The following is a 27,061-nucleotide window of genomic DNA, read 5'->3' as shown; positions in this document are numbered from 1 at the left end:
AAAATTTGCTTGATTATATCATTATTATATATAGGGTGATTCCGTGGTGATGTTAGAGGCTTACAGGGATGATAGGAAAGGGTAACTGTATGAATTTGAAGTAAATGACCGTGGTGAGGAAACGACTGAGTCGAAAGTTACAAGCTAAAATCGTTCTGCTACCTCTGACAGTGAACATTTTCTGCTTCAAGCTCTTTGTTGTCCAGATTTTGGGAGGAGGAAGTATGGACTATTACAAGAAAAAATGTAGAGTAAATAAGGGCTCTAACGAGCACACCTTAGGAGCAATGAACAGTTGTTCATCTTGGCTACTCTGGAGAAGCACACCTCTTCTACTGAACAAGTACTCATAGCTCTTAAAGTATACATTTTAGAGCCCATGTTTACCGGCAGTTTTTTCTTGTTCTGGTCCATACTACCTCCTCCCAAAATATGGAACGCAAAAAGCTTGCAGTAAAATAGATTCACTGCGAGAGGTATGAGAACCATTTTTGCTTGCAAGTTTTGACTCGGTTGTTTCTGGACCGGAGTCTTTTATCTCAAATTGTTACATTTACCCTTGTCCGTCATCCCTGGAAGTTTGTAACATCGTCACGAAATCACCCTGTTTATTGTACATAAAAAGCATAATATCTTGTATTCATACATTTAAATGCATTGGAGAAGTGATGATTGTTGCAGTGAACATTAGGCTGAAGTTCACTCTGGCATCTTAATTACCTAACATATTCCCTTTGGCTATATCTAACATAAATATACCTTTTCACGTATACATAATTTGTGCTGACCTGTAAATATGAGTATAGTTTTACAAACTTTAAGGAAACAAAATAACAAGCTACTTATATTTTGAGAAATATTATTGTTCAGACTAAGATTGTTACTTCATAACAAATGCATGTAACACCAAACACTAATCAAAGTCGCCTGCAATTCTAAACTTGCTCCGTAAGTACTAAATTGTACTTCTTATTATATGAGATGAGGGACTAATGCAATATGGTGTAGCTGGCAGAATATCATAGGACTTTCAGATACTGTAAGGCACCACCTTAGACCAAAAAGAAATTTTATGGGGGCGGGTGAGTATTCTAGGTAATAATTCCTTTCTTAAGTACGAAATATAGTACTGGATAACAAACAAGGTTGGATATGTCCCTGAAAATACAAGGGGGAATCCTCAGACACGGTCAACCGAGTCGGCTCATATACGGCAGGTCGCTTGTGTGCAAATTAAAACGAAACACTCTTAGATATTTCGTTTCAACATCCCTCCTGTTTGAAGAAAGCACCTCTAAAGTTCATACCGCGCAATGGACTCAAAATTGAGAGTCGCCAGATAATTGAAAATCGACCATTCTTTTCGTCATCATATTGGGGGTCATCATATTGGGGGTCATCATATTGGGGGTCCCCCCCCCCCCCCCCCCCATGAACCATGGACCTTGCCGTTGGTGGGGAGGCTTGCGTGCCTCAGCGACACAGATAGCCGTACCGGAGGGGTATCTGTTGAGAGGCCAGACAAACGTATGGTTCCTGAAAAGGGGCAGCAGCCTTTTCAGTAGTTGCAGGGGCAACAGTCGGGATGATTGACTGATGTGGCCTTGTAACATTAACCAAAACGGCCTTGCTGTGCTGGTACTGCGAACGGCTGAAAGCAAGGGGAAACTACGGCCGTAATTTTTCCCGAGGGCATGCAGCTTTACTGTATGGATAAATGATGATGGCTCCCTCTTGGGTAAAATATTCCGGAGGTAAAATAGTCCCCCATTCGGATCTCCGGGAGGGGACTACTCAGGAGGACGTCGTTATCAGGAGAAAGAAAACGCGTTCTACAGATCGGAGCGTGGAATACCAGATCCCTTGATCGGGCAGGTAGATTCGAAAATTTAAAAAGGGAAATGGATAGGTTAAAGTTAGATATAGTGGGAATTAGTGAAGTTCGGTGGCAGGAGGAACAAGACTTTTGGTCAGGTGAATACAGGGTTATAAATACAAATGCAATGCAGGAATGGGTTTAATAATGAATAAAAAAAATAGGAGTTCGGGTAAGCTACTACAAACAACATAGTGAACGCATTATTGTGGCCAAGATAGACACGAAGCCCACGCTACAACAGTAGTACAAGTCTATATGCCAACTAGCTCTGCAGATGACGAAGAAATTATTCAGATAGTGAAGGGAGATGAAAATTTAATAGTCATGGGTGACTGGAATTCGGTAGTAGGAAAAGGGAGAGAAGGAAACGTAGTAGGTGAATATGGATTGGGGCTAAGAAATGAAAGAGGAAGCCACGTGGTAGAATTTTGCACAGAGCACAACTTAATCATAGCTAACACTTGGTTCAAGATTCATAAAAGGAGGTTGTATACATGGAAGAAGCCTGGAGATACTGACAGGTTTCAGATAGATTATATAATGGTAAGACAGAGATTTAGGAACCAGGTTTTAAATTGTAAGACATTTCCAGGGGCAGATGTGGACTCTGATCACAATCTGTTGGTTATGAACTGTAGGTTAAAACTGAAGAAATTGCAAAAAGGTGGGAATTTAAGGAGATGGAACCTGGATAAACTGAAAGAACCAGAGGTTGTAGAGAGTTTCAGGAAGAACATAAAGGAACAATTGACAAGAATGGGGGAAAGAAATACAGTAGAAGAAGAATGGGTAGCTTTGAGGGATGAAGTGGTGAAGGCAGCAAAGGATCAAGTAGGTAAAAAGACGAGGGCTAGTAGAAATACTTGGGTGACAGAAGAAATACTGAATTTAATTGATGATAGGAGAAAATATAAAAATACCGTAAATGAAGCAGGCAAAAAGGAATACAAACGTCTCAAAAATGAGATCGACAGGAAGTGCAAAATGGCTAAGCAGGCATGGCTAGAGGACAAATGTAAGGATGTAGAGGCTTATCTCACTAGGGGTAAGATAGATACTGCCTACAGGAAAATTAAAGAGACCTTTGGAGAAAAGAGAGCCACTTGTATGAATATCAAGGGCTCAAATGGAAACCCAGTTCTAAGCAAAGAAGGGAAAGCAGAAAGGTGGAAGGAGTATATAGAGGGACTATACAAGGGCGATGTTCTTGAGGACAATACTATGGAAATGGAAGAGGATGTAGCTGAAGATGAAATGGGGGATATGATACTGCGTGAAGAATTTGATAGAGCACTGAAAGACCTAAGTCGAAACAAGGGCCCGGGAGTAGACAACATTCCATTAGAACTACTGATAGCCTTGGGAGAGCCAGTCCTGACAAAACTCTACCATCTGGTGAGCAAGATGTATAAGACAGGTGTAATACCCTCAGACTTCAAGCAGAAAATAATAATTCCAATCCCAAAGAAAGCAGGCGTTGACAGATGTGACAATTCCCGAACTATCAGTTTAATAAGTCACGGCTGCAAAATGCTAACGCGAATTCTGTGCAGACGAACGGAAAATCTGGTAGAAGCCGACCTCGGGGAAGATCAGTTGGGATTCCGTAGAAATATGGGAACACGTGAGGCAATAATGACCCTACGACTTATCTTAGAAGCTAGATTAAGAAAAGGCAAACCTACGTTTCTAGCATTTGTAGACTTGGAGGAAGCTTTTGACACTGTTGACTGGAATAATCTCTTTCAAATTCTGAAGGTGGCAGGGGTAAAATACAGGGAGCGAAAGGCTATTTACAATTTGTACAGAAACCAGATGGCAGTTATAAGAGTCGAGGGACATGAAAGGGAAGCAGTGGTTGGGAAGGGAGTGAGACAGGGTTGTAGCCTCTCCCTGATGTTATTCAATCTGTATATTGAGCAAGCAGTAAAGGAAACAAAAGAAAAATTCGGAGTAGGTATTAAAATCCATGGAGAAGAAATAAAAACTTTAAGGTTCGCCGATGACATTGTAATTCTGTCGGAGACAGCAAAGGACTTGGAAGAGCAGTTGAACGGAATGGACAGTGTCTTGAAGGGAGGATATAAGATGAACATCAACAAAAGCAAAACGAGGATAATGGAATGTAGTCGAATTAAGTCGGGCGATGCTGAGGGAATTAGATTAGGAAATGAGACACTTAAAGTAGTAAAGGAGTTTTGCTTTTTGGGGAGCAAAGTAACTGATGATGGTCGAAGTAGAGAGGATATAAAATGTAGACTGGCAATGGCAAGAAAAGTGTTTCTGAAGAAGATGAATTTGTTAACATCGAGTATAGATTTAAATGTCAGGAAATCGTTTCTGAAAGTATTTGTATGGAGTGTAGCCATGTATGGAAGTGAAATATGGACGATAAATAGTTTGGACAAGAAGAGAATACAAGCCTTTGAAATGTGGTGCTACAGAAGAATGCTGAAGATTAGATGGGTAGATCACGTAACTAATGAGGAATTATTGAATAGGATTGGGGAGAAGAGGAGTTTGTGGCACAACTTGACTAGAAGAAGGGACCGGTTGGTAGGACATGTTCTGAGGCATCAAGGGATCACCAAATTAGTATTGGAGGGCTGTGTGGAGGGTAAAAATCGTAGAGGGAGACCAAGAGATGAATACACTAAACAGATTCAGAAGGATGTAGGCTGCAGTACGTATTGGGAGATGAAGAAGCTTGCACGGGATAGAGTAGCATGGAGGGCTGCATCAAACCAGTCTCAGGACTGGAGACCACAACAACACAACATTGGGGGTCCGCAAATGAATATTTTCCTCGATATCGAGGAAAGAAGCTGCTACGACTGTCGCTTATGTATGTGTAAGATAAATGCTGGTCACCGAAAGCGCCGCTGGCGTAGCTATCACGGCCTGTGGCTGGGAAGCAGATAACCTGTGTTCGATTCGCAAACACATTCTGCAATTTTTTTTAAATTTGTGTATTTTTCCCTATCGATATTCATAGAAACAGAAGAGTTAATAAGCTAATCAATATAGAATAGTAACAAGGTAGGCAAATAATTTTCTCAATGACTCGGATTAACAAAGAATTAAAATACCAAGAACCATTTATTCAGATGGTTTTATTGTATGCATTAAAACTAAATCTCGAGAAAGAAGTATTTTAAAATGTAAACCAAGTCAATATCCGCCAAATTTCCAGAAACAACGGTGTTGTTGCACGAAGACTGCATTCATTAGATTTCCTTCGTGCCACGAGTAGGATGATAATATAACATCCATGTAATTGTCCGAAAGAAAGTGAGGACACGTAATAGAATGAGTAAAAGAGTCACTTTGAGACAGGGGTAATCAACCTTTTTTACACACCACCCACTATTTTTACGAGTATCTCTGTTGCCAGTAAATTTTTCTAACCGCCCACGCGTTCCACAGTAATGGTGATTGATGAAGTAGAGAAGTAATTTTATTTTATAAAATTTGTAAAGTACAGTTGTAGCAAGTTAAGGCATGTAATAATAATAATTACTTACCAAATACTTAATGTCAAAATTTATGACAACCTAAGGAAAATGGTTTTTAAAACTCCTACCGCCTACCACCACCATGGAATCTGGAGCGTCCACTAGTAGGCGGCAGAGACAATGTTAACTACCACTGTTGTGAGGCAACCAGGATTAAAATTTTGATTCGTTAGTAATCCAAGTCGTTTGAAAAATTTGTTTACCTACCTTGTTGTTATTCCTGATTAATTACCTTACCAATGCCGATACAGAAAAAAAAATCTGCAGAATGAATGTGGGAATCGAACACAGATTGTCTACTCCCCAGCCAGATGCATTGGTTCCTACACCAAGGAGTAGCTAGGTAGAGTAGTGTTTAGCATATTGGACTCGCATTCGGTAGGATGACTGTTCAAACCCGCGTCCGGCCATCCTGATTTAAGTTTTCCATGATTTCCTTAAATCACATCAAGCAAATGTCAGATGGTTCCTTCGGAAGGGTGAGGCCGATTTCCTTCCCATCCTTCCCTAATCCGAGCTTGTGCTTCATCTCTAATGATCTCGCTGTCGAAGGGACGTTAAACACTGATCTCCTCATTCTACATCAGGGGCGCTTTCATTAAACAGAGTTTTTCTTATGGGTAGCTAATCGCCGGTCATAAAAGATTTTTTTCCTCGATTTCGAGGAAATTACGCGTTTGCGGACCCTCCATATGATGATGAAAAATGCTCAACTTTCAATTACCAACGATACCGTCAGTTTTGAGTCGATTACGAGTCATGAACTTTAGGTGTGGTTTTCTCAGAAACTGGAGTGACATAGAGACAAAATATCTTATAGTCTTTCATTTTATGTTGTACACAATCCATCTGCCAAATATGAGCCGAATCGATTCGACGTGTCTGACTCAGACATACCCCTTGTTAATATTGGAGTAGATCAACAGCTACGCGCACATCTGGATTTTGCGTCTAAAGCTTTATTATCGTAATCTATAACAAAGATAGAGTGAGAAAATTCTGTGTCATACTTCAGATGAATTTTCATTATCGAATTTAATGAAAGATAATCGAGCAGAATCAATTTCATTTTACAAAGCAATATAAGTAATGTGCTTCTTGAATTTTCGTACCAAAGTATAACTGAATATTAAATTTAGAGCAAAATCATGACTGTATACTTACTGAAAGTGTTATGATTTTATCGAAGAGCATGATTGGAGGCATGTGGAAGTCGAACACAAAATACTGGAACAAGCAAGACACAAGTTAGTTTTTTGACAATAGGATGTTCAAACAGTTTTATTTTAGAGTTACTTTTTTGTGTTACGAATACTTAATTGAATCCTAAGATTTGCTGCCGAGAAAATATGAAAGAGATTTTTATAAGTTTTTGAACCATTCAATGCACATCCTGAAAAACTAGCGCATGCTAGTAGACTACACATCAGTGGGATAAACCCTCAGAACGGTAGTAGTAAACTAATTTTATAATCGGTAGTTTTTCTTAAATATCACATAATGTAATTATTAAGGAAATCTAAGGATGGTTTGTAAAGTCAATGAAGAATCGGTCATGTAGGAGAGGCTTGTGCGATCTAGCTCAAAAAGTCAGACTGCAGGAAAACATCGCTGAGCTTCGGTGCCCTCGGCGATAGAAAATCACTTTCAAGTCTCTGTGTCCTAAAAAAAATCACGTAAAAAACTGTAATTCAAGTACGGTATGTACAGTTCTGTAATGTCTCTAAGCATTTCAAAAGTCTGTTCTTAATTGTAATTAGATTCAAAGTTATATTTTCTTGAAACAGTTGAAATTTTTCCCCTCCAAGGAAACAGTTACAGTAGCGCTCTAAAGTATTTTGTGGTTGCGGTGTTATGTTGTTAGTGCTGTTTGCATACAGTCACAACAGGGTAACGCGTATTAACTGTGTCACTCCATCACCCGCTGTGGTTACATGTCTAGTAAAGAAGCAACGTCATAAAATAAAAAAATAAGTACATATTCTTTTAGCTCAAAAGTACTTTGTAATTTACTTTGGCGGAGCGGAGTTCATTAACAAATATAAATTAGGCATTCAGTGTTTGTTTATTTGTAGAAACAACTAGAAGCATGCCAAAACACAAAGCATACTCGCTTGATGTGAGACAAGATGTTCTGCAGGCCATGAGTACACTCTCGGAGTACTGCTGAGCGATCTGGGATCCTTACCAGATAGGATTGATGGAGTACATCGAGAAAGTTCAAAAAAGAACAGCACGTTTTGTATTATCGCGAAATAGGGTTGAGGGTGTCACGGCCATGAGGCAGGATTTGGGATGGACACCATTAAAACGAAGGAGTTTTTCGTTGCGGCGGAATCTTTTCACGAAATTACAATCACCAACTTACATAATGAAAGATACAAATTACTTTTGAGCTAGGCAGATTGTAATTTCTGTTTTGATGTAAATTAATTTTGTATAAACTAAATGTAGTTTTGTGCTAGATGAATTATAATTACATACTTTTCAATAATCTACTGGCAGTTTTTTTTTCTATTACACGCTTACCTTTATGTAACTGCAACTAAGGCTTGATATAAAGTACTTTTGAGCGCTACTGCATAAACCTAATACGTCATATCTCTATAACTAGTTAATTAAATGGAATATCTTTTTCATTGATTGCCAAAATACCTCGTGTAAGGAGGAGAAATGCGTACCATCACGTTTCCGACTTTGTTTAAGGTTACATTGTAGCCTATCGCGATTGCGGTATATCGTATCGCGACATTGCTGCTCGCGTTGGTCGAGATCCAATGACTGTTAGCAGAATATAGAATCGGTGGTTTCAGGATGGTTAGACGGAACGCCGTGCTAGATCCCAACGGCCTCGTATCACTAGTAGTCGAGATGACAGGCATCTTATCCGCGTGGCTGTAACGGATCCCTGAGTCAACAGATGGGGACGTTTGCAAGACAACAATCATCTGTACGAACGTTCAAAAAAAAAAATGGCTCTGAGCACTATGGGATTTAACATCTTAGGTCATCAGTCCCCTAGAACTTAGAACTACTTAAACCTAACCAGCCTAAAGACATCACACACATCCGTGCCCGAGGCAGGATTCGAACCTGCCACCGTAGCGGTCGCGGAGTTCCAGACTGAATCGACTAGAACCGCTTGGCCACACCGGCCGGCTGCACGAACGGTTCGACGACGTTTGCAGCGGCGTGGACTATCAGCTCGGAGATCATGGCTGCGGTTACCCTTGACGCTGCTTTATAGACAGGAGCTCCTGCGATGGTGTACTCAACGACGAACCTGGGTGCACGGATGGCAGAACGTCATTTTTTCGGATGAATCCAGGTTCTGTTTACAGCATCATGATGGTCGCATCCGTGTTTGGAGACATCGCGGTGAACGCATATAGGAAGCGTGCATTCGTCATCGCCATACTGGCGTATCACCCGGCGTGATGGTATGGGGTGCCATTGGTTACACGTCTCGGTCACCTCTTGTTCGCATTGACGGCACTTTGAACAGTGGACATTACATTTCAGATGTGTTACGATCCGTGGCTCTACCCTTCATTCGATCCCTGCGAAACCCTACATTTCAGCAGGATAATGCACGACCGCATGTTGCGGGTCCTGTACAGGCCTTTCTGGACACAGAAAAAGTTCGACTGCTGCCTTGGCCAGCATATTCTCCAGATCTCTCACCAACTGAAAAGGTCTGGTCAATGGAGGCCGAGCAACTGGCTCGTCACAATACTCCAGTCACTACTCTTGATGAACTGTGGTATCGTGTTGAAGCTGCATGGGCAGCTGTATCTGTACACGCCATCCAAGCTCTGTTTGACTCAATGCCCAGGCGTATCAAGGCCGTTATTACGGCTAGAGGTGGTTATTCTGGGTACTGATTACTCAGGATCTATGCATCCAAATTGCGTGAAACTGTAACCACATGTCAGTTCTAGTATAATATATTTGTCCAATGAATACCCGTTTATCATTTGCATTTCTTCTTGGTGTAGCAATTTTAATGGCCAGTAGTGTATGTTGTTGATGACTGAAGTCTCTGTTATGTGTATCTTTTGTGTTTATTAAACTTACGGAAGAATGCTATGAAGGTATGCACGAACTTAATATTGAAATAGTAGCCTAGGGCGTTTGAGTACGTTCGTTATGCTAAGGTGAGAAACAGAAAAAGCATTCCTGCCACATGGAGGAAAGCATGAACACGCTTGCTGCTCCGCAACGAGAAACTCAATTCCCAGCTCCGGCGCGAACCTGTTAAATCGAACTATAAAGTTATTATTGTTGGTGTTTTACGGGTGAGGCCTACGCTGTATAACTACTGGTGAGTATAGTTCGTGAGCCGATGTAAGAGAAGGATTGAAGGTGCTAATCTGGAAGGGTGATGAGAGTCACCACAGAAGAAAAGAAACTGGTGGAGAAGCGACGTACCTCATTGTAGTAGGGGCAGTTGGTGGATTCCTTGACGCTGGTGTACTTGCGCTGGTCGCCGACCTGCACGCAGACGACGGGGTCCATGTTGAGGCCGGCGAGCTGGCGGGCCTCTATGACGGTGACGCACAGCTGGAAGTCCTGCGCCTTGAGCGCGGCCGCGTGCGGCGACGCGCTGACCAGCGGCGTCCGAGGCCGGGACCTGGCCGCACCCTGCGCCACAAACCGTACGTCACACCAGCTTACCGCCGCGCCGCGCCAGCACTAAAGTCCCGCCTCAGTTGCCGCTGCGGCGGCCCTATTCTCTCCCGAGATCCTCTTCCTTTGACAGTGTCTCCGTCTGTGATTGTCCTTTCATCCCGACTCCCGTCTGCTCTTAGTGCAAAGATGTGGGACCGGAGACACTCCACTTGACCATTTCTTACTACTCGCACTTCCTTTTTGTACAAAAAAGCGCCGAGTAAAAAGAAACGTCCAAGTGGAGCCGCTCTCAGTTGACAACTAACGCCTCTGAGCTACAATTAGACGCAGGGCAAGCAAGTTATAGGAGAGCTTCATTGGAGATTAGTGGAAGTCGAACACAAAATACTGAAACAGGCGGGACAGATGCTGGTTTATTGGTTGTTTTTCCTTTATTGTTATTTCATCACTCTCACTCCCTATAGGCTAGGCAGGGAGGTGGGAGGCTGTTAGCGGTACATTAAACCCGCTCTTCAGACAAATGACAAGTGAAACTAGCTGAGATGAAAAAACACTAACATAAAGGTGAGATATTTACAAGCGATTTAAAAATTTTTGTAAAGGTGATAGTTGTGGATGTTTTTTATATACGAGGGCTCTTCGGAAAGTAAGGTCCGATTAGTCGCGAAATGGGAACCACTGTGAAAATAAAAAATGTTTTATTCGCAACAAAATCAAATGGCTCTGAGCACTATGGGACTTAATTTCTGAGGTCATCAGTCCCCTAGAACTTAGAACTACTTAAACCTAACTAACCTAAGGACATCACACACATCCATGCCAGAGGCAGGAATCGAACCTGAGACCTTAGCGGTCGCGCGGTTCCAGACTGTAGCGCCGAGAACCGCTCGGCCACCCCGGCCGGCTATTTGCATCAGTTAGCTACATCTCCCAGCTACTTCTCTACATAGTCGCCTTTGTGACTTACACACTTGTCATAGCGTTGTACTAACTTTCCCGTATCCTCATCATAGAAGGCAGCCGCCTGTGCTTTCCGCTAATTATCTACGCTGGTCTACAGCCCGCTGTCTGTGCCAAAGTGTTGTCTTCATAACCAGCGGATCATGTGAGCAGAGATGAAACTCAGGGGAAGCCAATTACGGGCTGCATTGGCCACACACTTTCCACGTAAAACGCTGCAGGAACTTCTTCTTTGCCCCTACATAGTGAGTCAGAGATTGTCATGAACAAGAAAACGCATGATAATTACGTTATGTGGGCTACAGGACATCAGGCGAAGTCTCTCGCCAGGTCCTTATAAAATGGTGACCAAAATTAAAGCAAGATACCACTATTTCCCCGTCCTGTGTCTAATTCACGATATAATCGTACAAATTGTCAACACATGTTTCCAGAATGAAATTTTCACACTGCAGCGGAGTGTGCGCTGATATGAAACTTTCCTGGCAGATTAAAACTGTGTGCCGGACCGAGACTCGAACTCGGGACCTTTGCCTTTCACGGGCAAGTGCTCTACCAACTGAGCTACTCAAGCACGACTCACGACCCGTCCTCACAGATTTAATTCCGCCAGTACCTCGTCTCCTAGCTTCCAAACTTCGCAGAAGCTCTCCTCCATACCTTGCAGAACTAGCACTCCTGGAAGAAAGGATACTGTGGAGACATGGCTTAGCCTGGGGGATGTTTCCAGAATGCCTGGGGGATGTTTCCAGAATGAAATTTTCACTCTGCAGCGGAGTGTGCGCTGACATGAAACTTACCTGGCAGATTAAAACTGTGTGCCGGATCGAGACTCGAACTCGGGCCCTTTGCCTTTCGCGGGCACGTGTACTAACTGAGCGAAGTTTGGAAGGTAGGAACGAGGTAGTGGCGGAATTAAATCTTGCTTGTGTGGCTCAGTTGGTAGAGTACTTGCCCGTGACAGGCAAAGGTCCAGAGCTCGAGTCTCGCCTCGGCACACAGTTTTAATTTGCTAGGAAAGTTTCAAGTCAACAGATGTCCTTATGATCGTGTCCTGAATGGAAGATGCCATTCCGATCAACGGAAAACCAAGCCATCGATGGCGTCAGGGCACCTGTCAAACGGAGTCGCTATGTAGACAGTCACGGACGGTGCAATAGGGGACAGAGAAGACGCCTGCCAGGCTCTCTGTGATGGAGGGCCACGGGAACAATGCAAGCAGAACAGTCGCAATCTGATGTGGCCCAATGGCTTAATGTGAATCGTTCTGTTGTTTTTTCGATATGGTGACACTTTATGGAGACCGAAACTATATCCCGAAGACCAGGGCGGGACCGACTACGAGGAACACCAGAAAGAGAGGACCGTTATCTAGCCGTAAGAGCACGACGGTACCGCCTTAGTACTGCACAGCAACTGGCATCTGACCTCGCAGCATCCACTGGACGTGTTGTATCGAGGCAAACAGTGTGCAGAAGGCTTTCACAGAGTGACCTTTACTGTCGCAGACCTCTGATGAGTCTTCACAGAAGATACCGTCTAGAGTGGTGCCGTCAACATGCCACATGGGCGATTGGAAGAGTGGGCCAATGTTCTTTTCACAGGTGAGTCCCGATTTGGTCTGGACAGCATCTGGAGGTAACGTGAAACACGATTTCGGGACTCAAACATTGTGGAGAGAGACCCATATCGGGGAGGATTCCTAACGTTGTGGGCAGGGATTTTGTTGACCATTCGAACACCTCTTCATGAACGTGTACGGTTAAATCGGCAAGGTTTAACTGCTGTCAGGTACCGTGACGAGATCTTGAGACCTCACGTGCGGTTGTTGCAATGTCTGTGGGCCCAGACTGCGTATTGCTGCACGATATTGCTCGATCTTATAGAGCACGGGTGGTTGATGTTTTCCTGGAAACGGAAGATATTGCACGCATGGTATGATGTGCTCGCTCTCCCGATTTGAATTGCATAGAGCCCATTTGGAACGCACTAGGGTGACGGGTTGCATCACATCAGCATCCACCAATCACGCGCCTGGACTTGCGAGCAGCGCTGCAGGAAGAATGGGCATTATTGCCTCAACATGAGATTGATGGCATCATTCACAGCATGCCCCGTCGTTTGGCAAGCCTGAAGTGCTGCCAGAGGTGGTCACACCCCATACTAAGCGCAGTAACCAGTTGTCGGAATTTGTGCGTAAAGTTTACGTTCCATATTCTTTATATTGTTTCTACTTTGTTATAACTGTTTATACTGTTTTGTGGAAAAATAAAACAATCTTGCAAAATTTTGGTTTGTTGCTTTAATTTTGGGCACTAGTGTACTTGGCGGGAGACACAATTTTCTAGGCATCTTTACGTGCTCACTGTGCGGTCAGAACTGAAAAGAGCGATGTGACGCGATGAATTGGCATACTACAGGCGCTGCCCAACACATCTGTGCAAAGCTTCATCGGATTGTCACTTTGGTTTCCATTCCGCACCCAGTCAGACTTTACTTTCCGATTACCTCTCTTATGTAAGAAAAATAGCTTTCTTCATGTTTAATTTGAAAACAGTAATAATAACAGGGTAAAATGAAAAGCAGCAAGAGTACATCTAAAGCACGATATATAAAACAATGATCTTTATGAGAAACCCTTCACTGTCACTAAAACCTGAAATACATTCCCTGGGATGGGTAGACGGTTGTCGAAGAAGAAAAGGCTGGTCGTTGAGAGGTGCAGGAGGATAGCGGTATAAGGATGGACGACTGGTAGGAGTGACTGTTCAGGAACAAGAAGGGAGGAGTGGATGGACATATCGGTGAGGGTATAATATGATGGGGAAAAGGGGTTAGGAAAAAAAGTGCAAGGGAAAAAGAGTTAGGGAAATGTAGGAAGGGGAGGGAAAGCGAGCCTGATGAGGTGGGATGGCTGGGGTTGGTTTAGGGTTGGTAGGGTGGGCAAGTGTCGGGACGGACTTCATTCTCTGGGAGGGAGAGCTGGTTGAAATTTCTTTGGCAGAGAATGTGGAGGGTATGCACGTGCAAGGTTTGTGGGGTGTGTAGATAGATGCACGGCAGCTTACCAGTATCCAAAATTTGAGAGGAAACTATAAGGTTATCGGAGTCACGTTTGCGATTGGTGTAAGTTCTTCGGAAAACTGGAAATTTGTGGTAAGGTCTTAGGGGACCAAACTATTGAGATCATCGGTCCCTAAGCGTCCACACTACTTAATCTAACTCAAACCAACTTACCCTGAGAACAACACACACACGCATGCCCGAAGGAGGACTCGAACCTCTGACGGGGGCAGCCGCGCGGAATGTGAAAAGGCGTCTCCGACCGCTCGGCTACTCCGCGCGGCTAAGTTCTTCGGAGACGTTCAGTGTGAGTGAGGAGAGGTGGGATTTATTGGTAGTGATATAAAGTACAAATAATTTTATCTTACAGTTACTGTTTACTGTAACCGATTCTGTACTGAAGCGCTAAATTTGTGTACAAGGTGTGTCATACACTGAAGAGACAAAGAAACTGGTACACCTGCCTAATATCGTGTAGGACCCCTCGAGCATGCAGAAGTGCCGCAACACAACGTGGCACGGACTCGAATAATGTCTGAAATAGTGTCGGAGGGAATTGACAACATGAATCCTGCAGGGCTGTCCATAAATCCGTAAGAGTACGAGGGGGCGGAGGTCTCTTCTGAACAGCACGTTGCAACTCATCCCAGATATGCCCAATAATGTTCATGTCTACGGAGTTTGGTGGCCAGCGGAAGTGTTTAAACTCAGAAGATTGTTCCTGGAGCCACTCTGCAGCAATTCTGGACGTGTGATGTATAGCATCGTCTTGCTGTAATTGCCGGAGTCCGTCGGAATGCACAATGGACATGAATGGATGCAAATGATCAGACAGGATGCTTACGTGCGTACTGTCAGAGTTGTGTCTAGACGTATCAGGGGTCCCATATCACTCCAAATGCACAAGCCACATAACTTCACAGAGCCTCCACCAGCTTGAACAGTCCTCCGCTGACATCCAGGGTCCATGGATTCATGAGGTTGTCTCCATACCCGTCCGCGTCCATACGTTCGAAGGAGACTCGTCCGACGAGGCAACATGTTTAGAATCATCAACAGTCCAGTGTTGATGTTGACGATCCCAGGCGAGGCGTAAAGCTCTGTGTCGTGCAATCATCAAGGGTACACGAGTGAGCCTTCGATTCCAGAAGCCCATATTGATGACGTTTCGTTAAATGGTTCGCATGCTGACGCTCGATGATGGCCCAGCATTGAAATCTGCAACAAACTGCGGAAGGGTTGCACTTCTGTCAAGTTGAATGATTCTCTTCAGTCGTCGTTGGTCCCGTTCTTGCAGGATCTTTTTCCGGTCGCTGCGATGTCGGAGATTTGATGTTTTACCTAATTTTTGATATTCACGGTACATTCGTGAAATGTCGTACGGGAAAATCCCCACTTCATCGCTACTTTGGAGATGCTGTGTCCCATCACTCGTGCACCGACTAAACCACCACGTTCAAACTCACTTAAATCTTGATAGCCTGCCACTGTAGCAGCAGTAACTGACCTAACAACTGCGCCAGACACTTGTTGTCTTACGTATGAGATGCCGAACGCAGTGCCGTATTCTGCCTGTTTACATATCTCTGTATTTGAATACGCTTGCCTATACCAGTTTCTTTGGCGCTTCAGTGGCGAAAATTAACACATAGGAAAGCACACGAGAAGAGGTAGGTGGGGAAAGAGCCAAGTGACACGTCACTTGTGTGGGAATACGTTCTCGAACCGGCCCTGATTGCTTTTTTCTCTGTTCTTCGATTAAGTTACACAGTGTCATGCTACATAGCAGGTCATATTGCACCATGCATGTGGTCTAAATGTTGTTAACTTTCTTAAATGTAGTCAAAGCAATATGATGAATGTATTGGAGATGTTTGTATACTAAGCAATGACGATAATTCTACGGACTCTGAGGTCCGCACTATGTTCAGCATGTAACTTACTGGGTGGTCGGTAAACAAGTATTACATCTAGTCTGCCCAGGGTCCTATTTCACTAGAAAGGAACGAATGTAACTTACTGGGTGGTCGGTAAACAAGTATTACATCTAGTCTGCCCAGGGTCCTATTTCACTAGAAAGGAACGAAGAAAAAACGTCAGCCTATCTCATTGTTGAATGGAAGGAGCGAATTTGATGTCTGCACGTAATTTTCAGTAAAATAAAAACTTTTGCGTAGCTCCGAAAACTTAAATCCGCATTTAAGAAACTAACTCCAGTTATGAAGTCAACAAAAGTAAATTAAATTTAGCTTGGTACAATTAAGTCAATATTTGGTGTATTTGAGAATCATTACTCGAATTTAAAAGTACAAGTTCCATTTTATGCCTAATTTTGCATTTGTGCGTTATGCTTCTCACTCTGGTTTTCGATATTTGATTGCTGCAAACAATATGCGTGACTGAGTTCGTCTTTACATATCAAACATGGGTCGGAGCGAGCTCAAAGTGCCAAAATGCTGAGCTGACAGAGGTGTGGTTTTCTTTTCGTAATATCTGTAGAGTATATAATTTCGAATTCGCATCTGGCCATCCAGATTTAAGTTTCCCGTGATTTTCCTAAATCGCTCCAGGCAAATTCTGGAATGTTACTTTGGAAGGGCACGGCCGATTTCGTTTCCCATCCCTGAAGCATTCCAAGCTTTCGCTCCGTCTCTAGTAAGACGGGCCTTTAAAACCTAATCTCGCTTGCCTTTTAGTAAACGAGGGTTGTCCAGAAAGTAAGTTCCGATCGCTCGCGAAATGGAAACCACTGGGAAAATCCGGTTAAGCTTTGCACAGATGTGCTGGGCAATGTCTCTAGTATGCCCGTCGATCGTGTTGCGTCGCTCTTTTCAGTTTTGAGTGAACAGTGAGCACGTAAAGATGCGTAGGGTATAGCGTCTCCCGAACAAGTATGCGGGCCTGGTTAGAGAATTCGCCTGTGTCATGCAGCCCACATATCACAACTGTCGAGCAGTTCCTTCTTCACGCCAATTCTCTGGCGCACACTGGAGGGGCAATGAAGATGCTGCTTCAGCATTTCCGATGAGAAGTGTTTGACCACCCACAATACCGTCCGTAATTGGCTCCCCCTGAGTCTTATCTCTGCTCACAAAACCGCTGGCTATGAAGACAAAATTTTTTCACAGACAACGAGTTGCAGACCAATGCAGATAACTTGCCGAAAGTACAGGTGGCTGCTTTCTAAGATGAAGATATTGGAAAGTTTATGCAACACTACGACAAAACTCGATGTTGGAGTGGCGACTATGTAGAAAGTTGGTGGATAGTGTACCTAACTGTTGCAAATAAAACGTTTCTGGTTTTCACTGTGGTTTCCATTTCGCGACCTATCGGAACTTACTTTCTGGACAACCCTCTTTCATTGCCAGCATCAATATAGGGAAGAAGCAGAAGTCGTCTGGGGAAAACGGGGTGAATAAGGTGGGTAATACAGGTGTGTGATCCGTTCCATAACCAAAATCTCGCGCATGATCTTCACTTTGTGGGCTGGGCGCTGTCGTGGTGGAGCGATCAGGAGCCGACCTCTCGGTATTCGGCTCGAATTCGGGGAATTCTCGCACACAAACGATGGAGGACCCCGAGATAATACTTAGAATTAACGGTTTGACCTTCTGGTACAAAATTCTTGTGAATGGTACCTTTGGAATAGAAGAAAACGGTTAGCACGACTCTTCTGCGGGCGCCTTTGCTTTGGCTCCGGCTTCTGTGGGCTCAGCCAGGCTGCACTCAGCCGTTTTGTAAGGGGCACGTATTAGAAACGCAATGTCTCATTGTCAGTTACAATCGATTTCGTCAAATTACTATCACTTTGGGTTGCCTTTAAGCTGTCTTTGCAATGTTGGACTCTGCCATGTTTGTCGTCGCCTGAAAGTGCGTGCGGCCCTAACCGCATTCAGACTTTTCGTGTTGTCCAAATTCTCGGTCAAAATTCTGTACACTATTATTTCCGGTGTTCCTGACACTTCCTCGATGAGTCGTGCAGAAACACGTGTAGCTGATGCCATGACTTCAGCTATTTTTTTGCACGGTTTCGTACCTTTGACGCTCGTCGTGTCTCCTTAACGTTCCCCCTGCCGTCACGAAATACAGCATACCACCGGAAAACATTTGAATGACTTAAACAAGAGGTACCACGAACACTATTCATCATATCAAATGTTTCATTGGATGACTTACCTTACTTAACACGAAATTTGATGTTGCCTGGTTGCTCCATCGTCATTTTCCGACGAGTGTCAGACACGCACTGTTACATTCGCGGCCAGGACGCCTGCTGCTCTCTGAGCTTCTACACAGGTGCTGCTGCAACTTCAAGGATCGTAACGCTGCATCTCACCACAACATTGCATTTCAGTTTGGATTTTCACAAAAGCAGTCCTAACGGGACTGGGACACACTGTGTAGTCCCAAGGAAAAAGTCTGGAACTACCAGGAACAGCGTGTGCAACGTAGGACTCAGTATGCGCACAATTCAATAGCAGTACAATATCTGTTCAACAGTGAGTGGGTTCAGGAGGATATGGGATGTGCGAAGAAACGTGTAGACTCTCTTCCTCGCCAAACTGAGGTCATTTTCAAGGGTAGAGGTGGTCTTACACGGTGTTAGTGAGATGTCTCTTGGAGGTGACAATTTTTTTATCGAGTTTCTGTATGTCCACCATTTTGACAGGAGAGAAAACGGAAAGCTTACAGCCGACCTTATGACTTTATTTATTTTGTAGCAACTAGTTTCGGGGTTTCAATGCGTCATCTTCAGACTGTAGTTGATGCTGAAGAGGCTGACACGAACCCTATACAGGGTGGTCCATTGATAGTGACCAGGCCAAATATCTCAAGAAATAAGCATCAAACGAAAAAACTACAAAGAACAAAACTTGTCTAGCTCGAAGAGGGAAACCAGATGGCACTATGGTTGGCCCTCTAGATGGCGCTGCCATAGGTCAAACGGATATCAACTGCGTTTTTTAAATTGGAACCCCCATTTTTTATTACATATTCGTGTAGTACGTAAAGAAAAATGAATGTTTTAGTTTTACCACTTTTTTCGCTTTGTGATAGTTGGCGCTGTAATAGTCACAAACGTGTAAGTACGTGGTATCACGTAACATTCCGCCAGTGCCGACGGTATTTGCTTCGTGATACATTACCCGTGTTCAAATGGACCGTTTACCAATTGCGGAAAAGGTCGATATCGTGTTGATGTATGGCTATTGTGATCAAAATGCCCAACGGGCGTGTGCTATGTGTGCTGCTCGGTATCCTGGACGAGATCATCCAAGTGTCCGGACCGTTCGCTGGATAGTAGGTTATTTAAGGAAACAGGAAGTGTTCAGCCACATGTGAAACGTCAACCACGACCTGCAACAAATGATGATGCCCAAGTAGGTGTTTTAGCTGCCGCCGCGGCTAATCCGCACATCAGCAGCAGACAAATTGCGTGAGAATCGGGTATCTCAAAAACGTCGGTGTTGAGAATGCTACACAACATCGATTGCACCCGTACCATATTTCTATGCACCAGGAATTGCATGGCGACGACTTTGAACGTCGTGTACATTTCTGCCACTGGGCACAAAAGAAATTACGGGACTATGACAGATTTTTTGCACTCGTTCTATTTAGCGACGAAGCGTCATTCACCAACAGTGGTAACGTAAACCCCCATAATATGCGCTAATGGACAACGGAAAATCCACGATGGCTGCGACAAGTGGAACATCAGCGACCTTGGCGGGTTATAGCGATGTACTTCCAACATGATGTCCGGCACATAGCTCGCGTGCGGTTGAAGCGGTATTGAAGAGAATATTTCATGACAGGTGGATTGGTCGTCGAAGCAACATACCATGGCACACACATTCACCGGAGCTGACGTCGCCGGATTTCTTTCTGTGGGGAAAGTTGAAGGATATTTGGTATCGTGATCCACCGACAACGGCTGACAACATGCGTCAGCGCATTGTCAATGCATGTGCGAATATTACGGAAGGAGAACTACTCGCTGTTGAGAGGAATGTCGTTACACGTACTGCAAAATGCACTGAGGTTGACGGACATCATTTTGAGCATTTATTGCATTAATGTGGTATTTACAGGTAATCACGCTGTAACAGCGTGCGTTCTCAGAAATGATAAGTTCACAAAGGTACATGTATCACGTTGGAACAACCGAAATAAAATGTTCAAACGTATCTACGTTCTGTATTTTAATTTAAAAAACCTACCTGTTACCAACTGTTCGTCTAAAATTGTGAGCCATATGTTTGTGACTATAACAGCACCATCTATCACGAAGCAAAAAAAGTGGTCCAACTAAAACATTCATATTCTTTACGTACTACACGAATATGTAATAAAAACTGGGGATTCCTATTTTAAAAAATGCAGTTGGCTTCCGTTTGACCTATGGCAGCGCCATCTAGCGGGCCAACCATAGCGCCATCTGGTTTCCCCTTACAAGCTAGACAAGTTTCGCCTTTGTAGTTTCTTCGTTTGACGCTTATTTCGCGAGATTTTTGGGCCGGTCACGATCAAGGGACCATCCTGTATATATGGCGCATCAGTGGCCAACATACCTGGTTAGGCAGGCTATCTGAAAACTTTGGTATCATCATTCCAATCACTCAATGGTTGGAATGCTGACACGAATGTTTTCAGATGGTTTCCGTAGCTACTGAAGCGCCGAAACTGGTTGCTACAATATAAGGACGGCTGTAGACGTTTCATTTTCTCAAATTTTTTTTGTCAGGTGTGCTTCTCAAGAGATGTGGGAAGCGACGGAGGATTGAAATTCGTTAGGGAAGGTACAGTGTGGAGAGAGGCTGCTGGCAGTACCTGGGTGGGGGAGCCCACTGCGGAGAGGGAGGGCCGGCGTTGGTCCGGCGGCGGCGCGGCGGGGCTGGTGGGCGCGTCGGCGTCTGCATCTGCGGGCCCCGAGGACAGCGAGGTCTGGCTGCCGGGCCGCGAGCGCGACCGCGACAGGCCGCCCAGGGAGCGCGCGTCGCCCGCAGAGTCGCCGCCCGACAGCAGCCGCTGGCGCGCCTCGCCGCCCTCCTCGCCGTCAGAGTCGTGCCGCGACGGCCGCTGCTTGCCCAGCCGCATCAGGCTGCGCACGCTCTTCAGCGTCGAGCTCCTGCGGCACCGCGCGGTCATGTGTTATCCGCCTGCAGCTGCCCGCCTCGACGGCGTTCCCAACTGTTCTCTCTACACATCTTACCGTAATACGACAATGCGCCCACAGCGAAACCGTCCTACGTACTGACAGAGTGACGAGGAGAACACGGCAAGTGCCATAAGCCGAAACTTCGCTCAGTGTAGGAGGGGTCAAAATAAGTGAACACGGTGTCTCGACTTGTCCGTAGGTACTCGACAGGCTGTGAGAAAACGACTGTCAAAAATTTCGAAGTGCTGTACGTGTCTTTTAGTGTGTATATACTCTCATGCTCATAAATTAAAGATAATTGTAGAATGTGGTTCAAATGGCTCTGAGCACTATGAGACTCAACTGCTGTGGTCATCAGTCCCCTATAACTTAGAACTACTTAAACCTAACTAACCTAAGGACATCACACACATCCATGCCCGAGGCAGGATTCGAACCTGCGACCGTCGCAGTCGCACGGTTCCGGACTGCGCGCCTAGAACCGCGAGACCACCCCGGCCGGCTAGAATGTGGTGCTACACAACGTGGCACTACACAAAACTGACCCTCCCGGTTGCCCGTGCGGTCTAACGCACGGCTTTCCGGGCGGGAAGGTGCGCCTGGTCCCCGGCACGAATCCCCCAGTCTGTGGGTGGTTTTTAGGCGGTTTTCTGCCTCGGCGAATGCTGGCTGGTTCCCCTTATTCCGCCTCAGTTACACTATGTCGGCGATTGCTGCACAAACAACTTCTCCGCGTACACGTACACCACCATTACTCTACCACGCAAACGTAGGAGTTACACTCGTCTGGTGTGAGACGTTTCCTGGGGGGTCCACCGGGGGCCAAACCGCACAATAACCCTGGGTTCGGTGTGGGGCGGCGGAGGGGTGAAGTGGACTGTGGCAGTCGTCGTGGGGTTATGGACCACTGCGGCTGGGGCTGGGATGGAGCCTCTCCGTCGTTTCTAGGTCCCCGGTTAACATACAATAGAATACAATACTACACAAAACTACTAATAGCATAGGCACATAGGGAACACAAACGACACAGATCTGTAAGTCCACGGTATTGTTGATAAATTGAGAAAACCGTCCTGAAACATATGCGCTACAAAACCCTATTGTCTCCTGCACATGTACCCCAACATCAGTATGGGATATGATCACCGTGCACACGTACACAGGCAGCACAACGGGTTGGCATACTCTGGATCAGGTGGTCGAGCAGCTGCTGGGGTATAGCCTCCCATTCTTGCTCCAGTGCCTGTCTGAGCTCCTGAAGTGTCGCAGGAGTTTCAAGACGTGCAGCGACACGTTGACCGAGAGCATCCCAGACGTGCTCGTGGGGTTTAGGTTTGGAGAACAGGCAGGCCACTCCATTCGCCTGATACCTTCTGTTTCACGTTGGCAGATCAGAGGGGCCGTGCGTTATCATCCAACAGGAGGAAGGTGCGACCCACTGCACACCTGAAAAGGCGGACATACTGGTGCAAAAGAACGTCCCGATACACCTGACCTGTTACAGTTTCTCTGTAAAAGACATGCAGGGGTGTACGTCCACCAATCATAATCCCACCCCACGCCTTCAAACCACGACCACCATTCAGGTCCCTTTCAAGGACATAAGGGGTTAGTATCTGGTTCCTGGTTCAAGCCAGATGAAAACCCGGCGAGAATCACTGTTCAGGCTATACCTGGACTCGTCCGTGAACATAATCTGGGACCCCTGTTCCAATGACCATGTACTGTATTCTTGACACTAGGGATTATGGGCTCTCCTGTGACCAGGGGTCAGTGGAATGCACCTTGCAGGTCTCCAGGCGAATAAACCATGTCTGTTCAGTCGTCTGTAGACTGTGTGTCTGGAGACAACTGTTGCAGTGGCTGTGGTAAGGTCCCGAGCAAGACTACCTGCAGTACTCCGTGGCCGTCTGCATGCACTGATGGTGAGATATCGGTCTTCTTGTGGTGTTGCACACTGTGTACGTCCCGTACTGTAGCGCCTGGACACGTTTCCTGTCTGCTGGAATCGTTGCCATAATCGTGAGCTCACACTTTGTGGCACACGGAGGGCCCGTGGTACGACCTGCTGTCTTTGACCAGCCTGTAGTCGCCCTAGTATTCTACCCCTCATAGCGTCATCAATATGTGTTCTTTTAGCCATTTTCAACACACAGTCATCATTAGCATGTCTGAGAACGTCTGCACACTTACTCGCTACACCGTACTCTGACGTGCACTAACACACCTCTGCGTATGTGGACTGCTGCCAACGCCATCGTGCGACGATTGCAGGTCAAATGCACCGCATGGACATACCCCGAGGTGATTTAAACCCGCAAACCGCCCACCAGAGCGTTGTTTCACCATGTATCAGCATTATCCTTAATTTATGAGCATGAGTGTAGTTCAACTGGAGCAGTGGCACAGTGCGTAGCATCGTATCTTCACACTTTAGCGTCCAATGCTCGAAATCCGATTATGGTTTTTATTTTCCTTTCTCATTTATCTACCCTTGTCCGTTGAAGATGACTACGCGAATGTTTTCCACTGTATTTTGAAATAACGTTGTCCTCATTCTTTTAGTGATGGTGTCTCTGGTGAACGAATTTAAAGAGTAAAAACAAATAAATATTACGTAATTTGACGGTGGAGCGGGAGAAAAGAAAGGAAAGGAAAGGAACTAATTATACCAGCTGCATCAAAACTTTATGCGGAATCAGTGACGACTAATGAAAAAATGTGCCCGGCTGGGGATCTCCTGCATACTAGGCAGTTACATTAACCACTGCACCACCTGAACACAGTGTTTTTGCGAAGGCCGGCTCCCTGGCCGACCCACACTCCCATAGTTCACGTCCATTTTCTCCATGTTCACTGATTTTAGGTTCCCTAGAAGACCAAACGTAAATGTGGGTCCGCACTGAAGGTTGTGGATTCATGTTCGAAAGGACAGACACCACGCATTCCTATAATAAAATAAACGAAAGAGAAAACAATTTGTTAATCGTGTTCGGTGAACTTCCTGTATAAAATAAACGAAAGAGAAAACAATTTGTTAATCGTGTTCGGTGAACTTCCTGTACTGTATGTTGATTCATGATCAATTGCAAACACCAGTTTTGGCTAAAGTGATCCGTTACCAGTGATTTTCTGAGAAATTATTGCCAAAACGTGAAATCTTCAGAAATGTTAACGAAGTTTCTTTCCCGAGTGAGATCCCCACGAAGAAAACGTGCCTTGGCGCCATGCTCGTGATGTTCGAAATTTCTATGTTCGAATTTTTCTACAATTGGTTTCTATCATTCAAGGGAATGCACCAAATCTTCCTGAAGAATAAACATAATAATTATGTAAGAACTGCTATAAGAATGAAATATAAGAGCACGAGAACTGAAAAATATTGTAATCCCTGAAAATACAATACATACATATGTCATGTAACAAATGTAAGACATTTATTGTGAAACCAGTTGTAATTTTACAATTAAAATAAAGATCTTGCATCCCCAGAGTTCATAAGAAACATTCGTGTAGAAACCTTTTACGGACATGGGTAGATAACTGAATAAAATATAATAAAATAAAATAAAAATAGTTTTTCGAACATGGGGAGCAAAAGTCAGAGGTCGCGACGCTAGTCACTGTGCTACAACTTCGGCTGAAGCTGTCGCGCTCTAAAAGGCATCTAAATTACGAAGAAAACCTTTACCTTACTTTTCTCATAAACGATCGAGTATCTTTGGATAACCTGAGGTACGTGTTCGCATATTTTGACTCTCTTTCCACTGAGCGAAGTTTCTGGGAAATCGCCATATGGCACTAGCCGTGTTCTCATCTTGGGTAGTTTACACAAACTGCATGACCCCGTGCACTATTGAAGAAAAAAAATGTGCTCTACTCAAACAAAGTACGCAAGTCATGATGGTGGTGCAAAAATATTTGTGAGCAATTTAAAAGCTCGAGCGTAATACAAAATCCCCCCTGCATCTGTACCTCAATTATTTTACTTCCTCATATAATCATTGCTTCTTGATTCTTGAGGTAAACACTGCCAGAACAAAGGCAATAATTATTGCATGAACTATCTGCAGCACTCGTCTGCACGTGGTTTATCCAATCACTTACGACCGTTGTTTCTAATCAACTAACACCCTAAATTACCTCGTATTAACATTCAACACCTAAAAAATTAATGAAACAGCAGTTACAAATATTTCCTACGTATCAGGTGTGTAGTGCTGTTCGATATAGCTTAGTGGTCTCTGTCACCAAGTAGTGAACTACAAAATGTATGCAACATCTTTACTGTGGAAACATAGTCAACAAAATGATAAAGTCAGAAACTACATAGTCAGTAAGAAATAGTGATAAACGTGTTGACTTCATATTTGTCGTCGGATAGGAATTTTTTACTACAAGAAATTTTTTTTACATAGAAAACAGTACAGCTGATCGCTGTGCGCGAGAGAGTTCTCTAGTAACCTTCAAACTGTACGGAAGTATATGCCTGCAGCTGAACAAAAAGCTGCGATGAGCATAACATCTGCGATAATTGATCTGTAATGAAGTCTGTCCTGATGAACATGTGCCAATGATTACCAATTAACCGTGTGCCTAATTCCGCTGACAACAAAATTTGCGCTAGTAAATGCTGTTGCTACGGCTATGTTAGGTTGTGCAAGCCCGAACTACTCATACAAACTGAAATGAAATCGAATGTTACATTGCAATTTCTCTTAATAATGCGATAAACACCTTTTATGTGAAGAGAATCACAATTCATTTCCTCCGTGTTCAGTGATTAAACATAACTAAACTCATCTTTAGTGTGGAAGTATTAACAGTACCAGTCCTGTCTTTTATAAGCTGCAGCAAACCGGGTTGTCCACGGCCACTGTGGGTCAGGGAGCCGAGTGGTGGCGTGGCAGTGGTAAGATACTAACTCCGGAGCGTCAGTAGCACTATGATATCTGCAATGGAATTTTATTGTCAGGATGAAGGCACAGAGTAAAGTTGGTGCTTCGTAGTGTTATCGGGCGTCCAGTCTCATCGGCATGCTGTGGTGAACCCCTGATGCACCTCATCACTGAGACGTAATGCTGGTGCTGCAGGTCAGTAAGTGGCGTTGGCGCATTGCAGCGGGGAAGATCAGTAGCTCTTGTCTGTTATTTAATGTTTTTGTAGCACAGGGTGGCTCTACACCTCTCGTGGAGAGCCCTTTGTGCGCTTATGTGAATGTAGCCGACTGCGGGATCCAGTACGACGGTTGTCATGAAGGACAGGCCCTGGTCTCCTGCCGTGAAACAAACAAAAGATTGCAGCAGATCCTCACGGAATGCCCAGGGCCTGTGTGGACGTGCCACGCCTGGACAGTGTGGGGATGACAGCTTGCAGAACATTCACGAACGGTCTTCAGTGGTGCAGGGCTGGCAGCATATTAATCATCTCCTCATCTGCGAAAACCAAGTAAGCTGCAGTGGTAGGCCATAGCTGTGGCTTGCATTGGAATGGCTGTGTCTCGGTGTCGAAGTCAGCAAGCAGGTACCAGACAGACCATCATCGGCTGGCTTGTCGTAGTTTCACTGAAACTCAAGAGACTGTCATTCTCTCTGTTACTGGCGATAGCGACAGAATGGTAGCCTGACCGAATGCGTCTGTGAGCTCTGAGCATTTGTTTAAGAAGCAGAACTCTCACCTTTGACACAGAGGCTCTAGCTGAAAGAGCGAATTTGCCCTGGGTTACTGGACTTGTCAGCGTTCTGGGATTTATTGTGGTGGCTCAGTAACTGTTCTTGGCTGCTGAGATCAGGTCTTTCTTCAACATTTTAGTGTTGCAGTGGCGCTGTGGTGATTGGAGATACATTT

The 27,061-nt window shown here is 44.7% G+C and overlaps 1 protein-coding gene across 1 annotated transcript in view; it reads right to left on the bottom strand.

Annotated features, from left to right (window-relative positions):
* The window catches only part of LOC126419675 (otoferlin-like), a 468,560-nt gene that overhangs the window by 278,213 nt on the left and 163,286 nt on the right, over positions 1–27,061 (bottom strand). Inside the window, exons 5-7 of the mRNA XM_050086891.1 lie at positions 20,944–21,184; positions 9,826–10,038; positions 6,559–6,621 (exon numbers count right to left, since the gene is read on the bottom strand). Coding sequence (XP_049942848.1) covers positions 6,559–6,621; positions 9,826–10,038; positions 20,944–21,184 — 517 coding nt within the window. The remainder of the gene's footprint in view (positions 1–6,558; positions 6,622–9,825; positions 10,039–20,943; positions 21,185–27,061) is intronic.

The sequence above is a fragment of the Schistocerca serialis genome, chromosome 1, assembly GCF_023864345.2.
Source record: "Schistocerca serialis cubense isolate TAMUIC-IGC-003099 chromosome 1, iqSchSeri2.2, whole genome shotgun sequence".
Classification (NCBI taxonomy): Eukaryota; Metazoa; Arthropoda; class Insecta; order Orthoptera; family Acrididae; genus Schistocerca; species Schistocerca serialis.
This window is presented reverse-complemented; position numbering and strand designations above follow the sequence as displayed.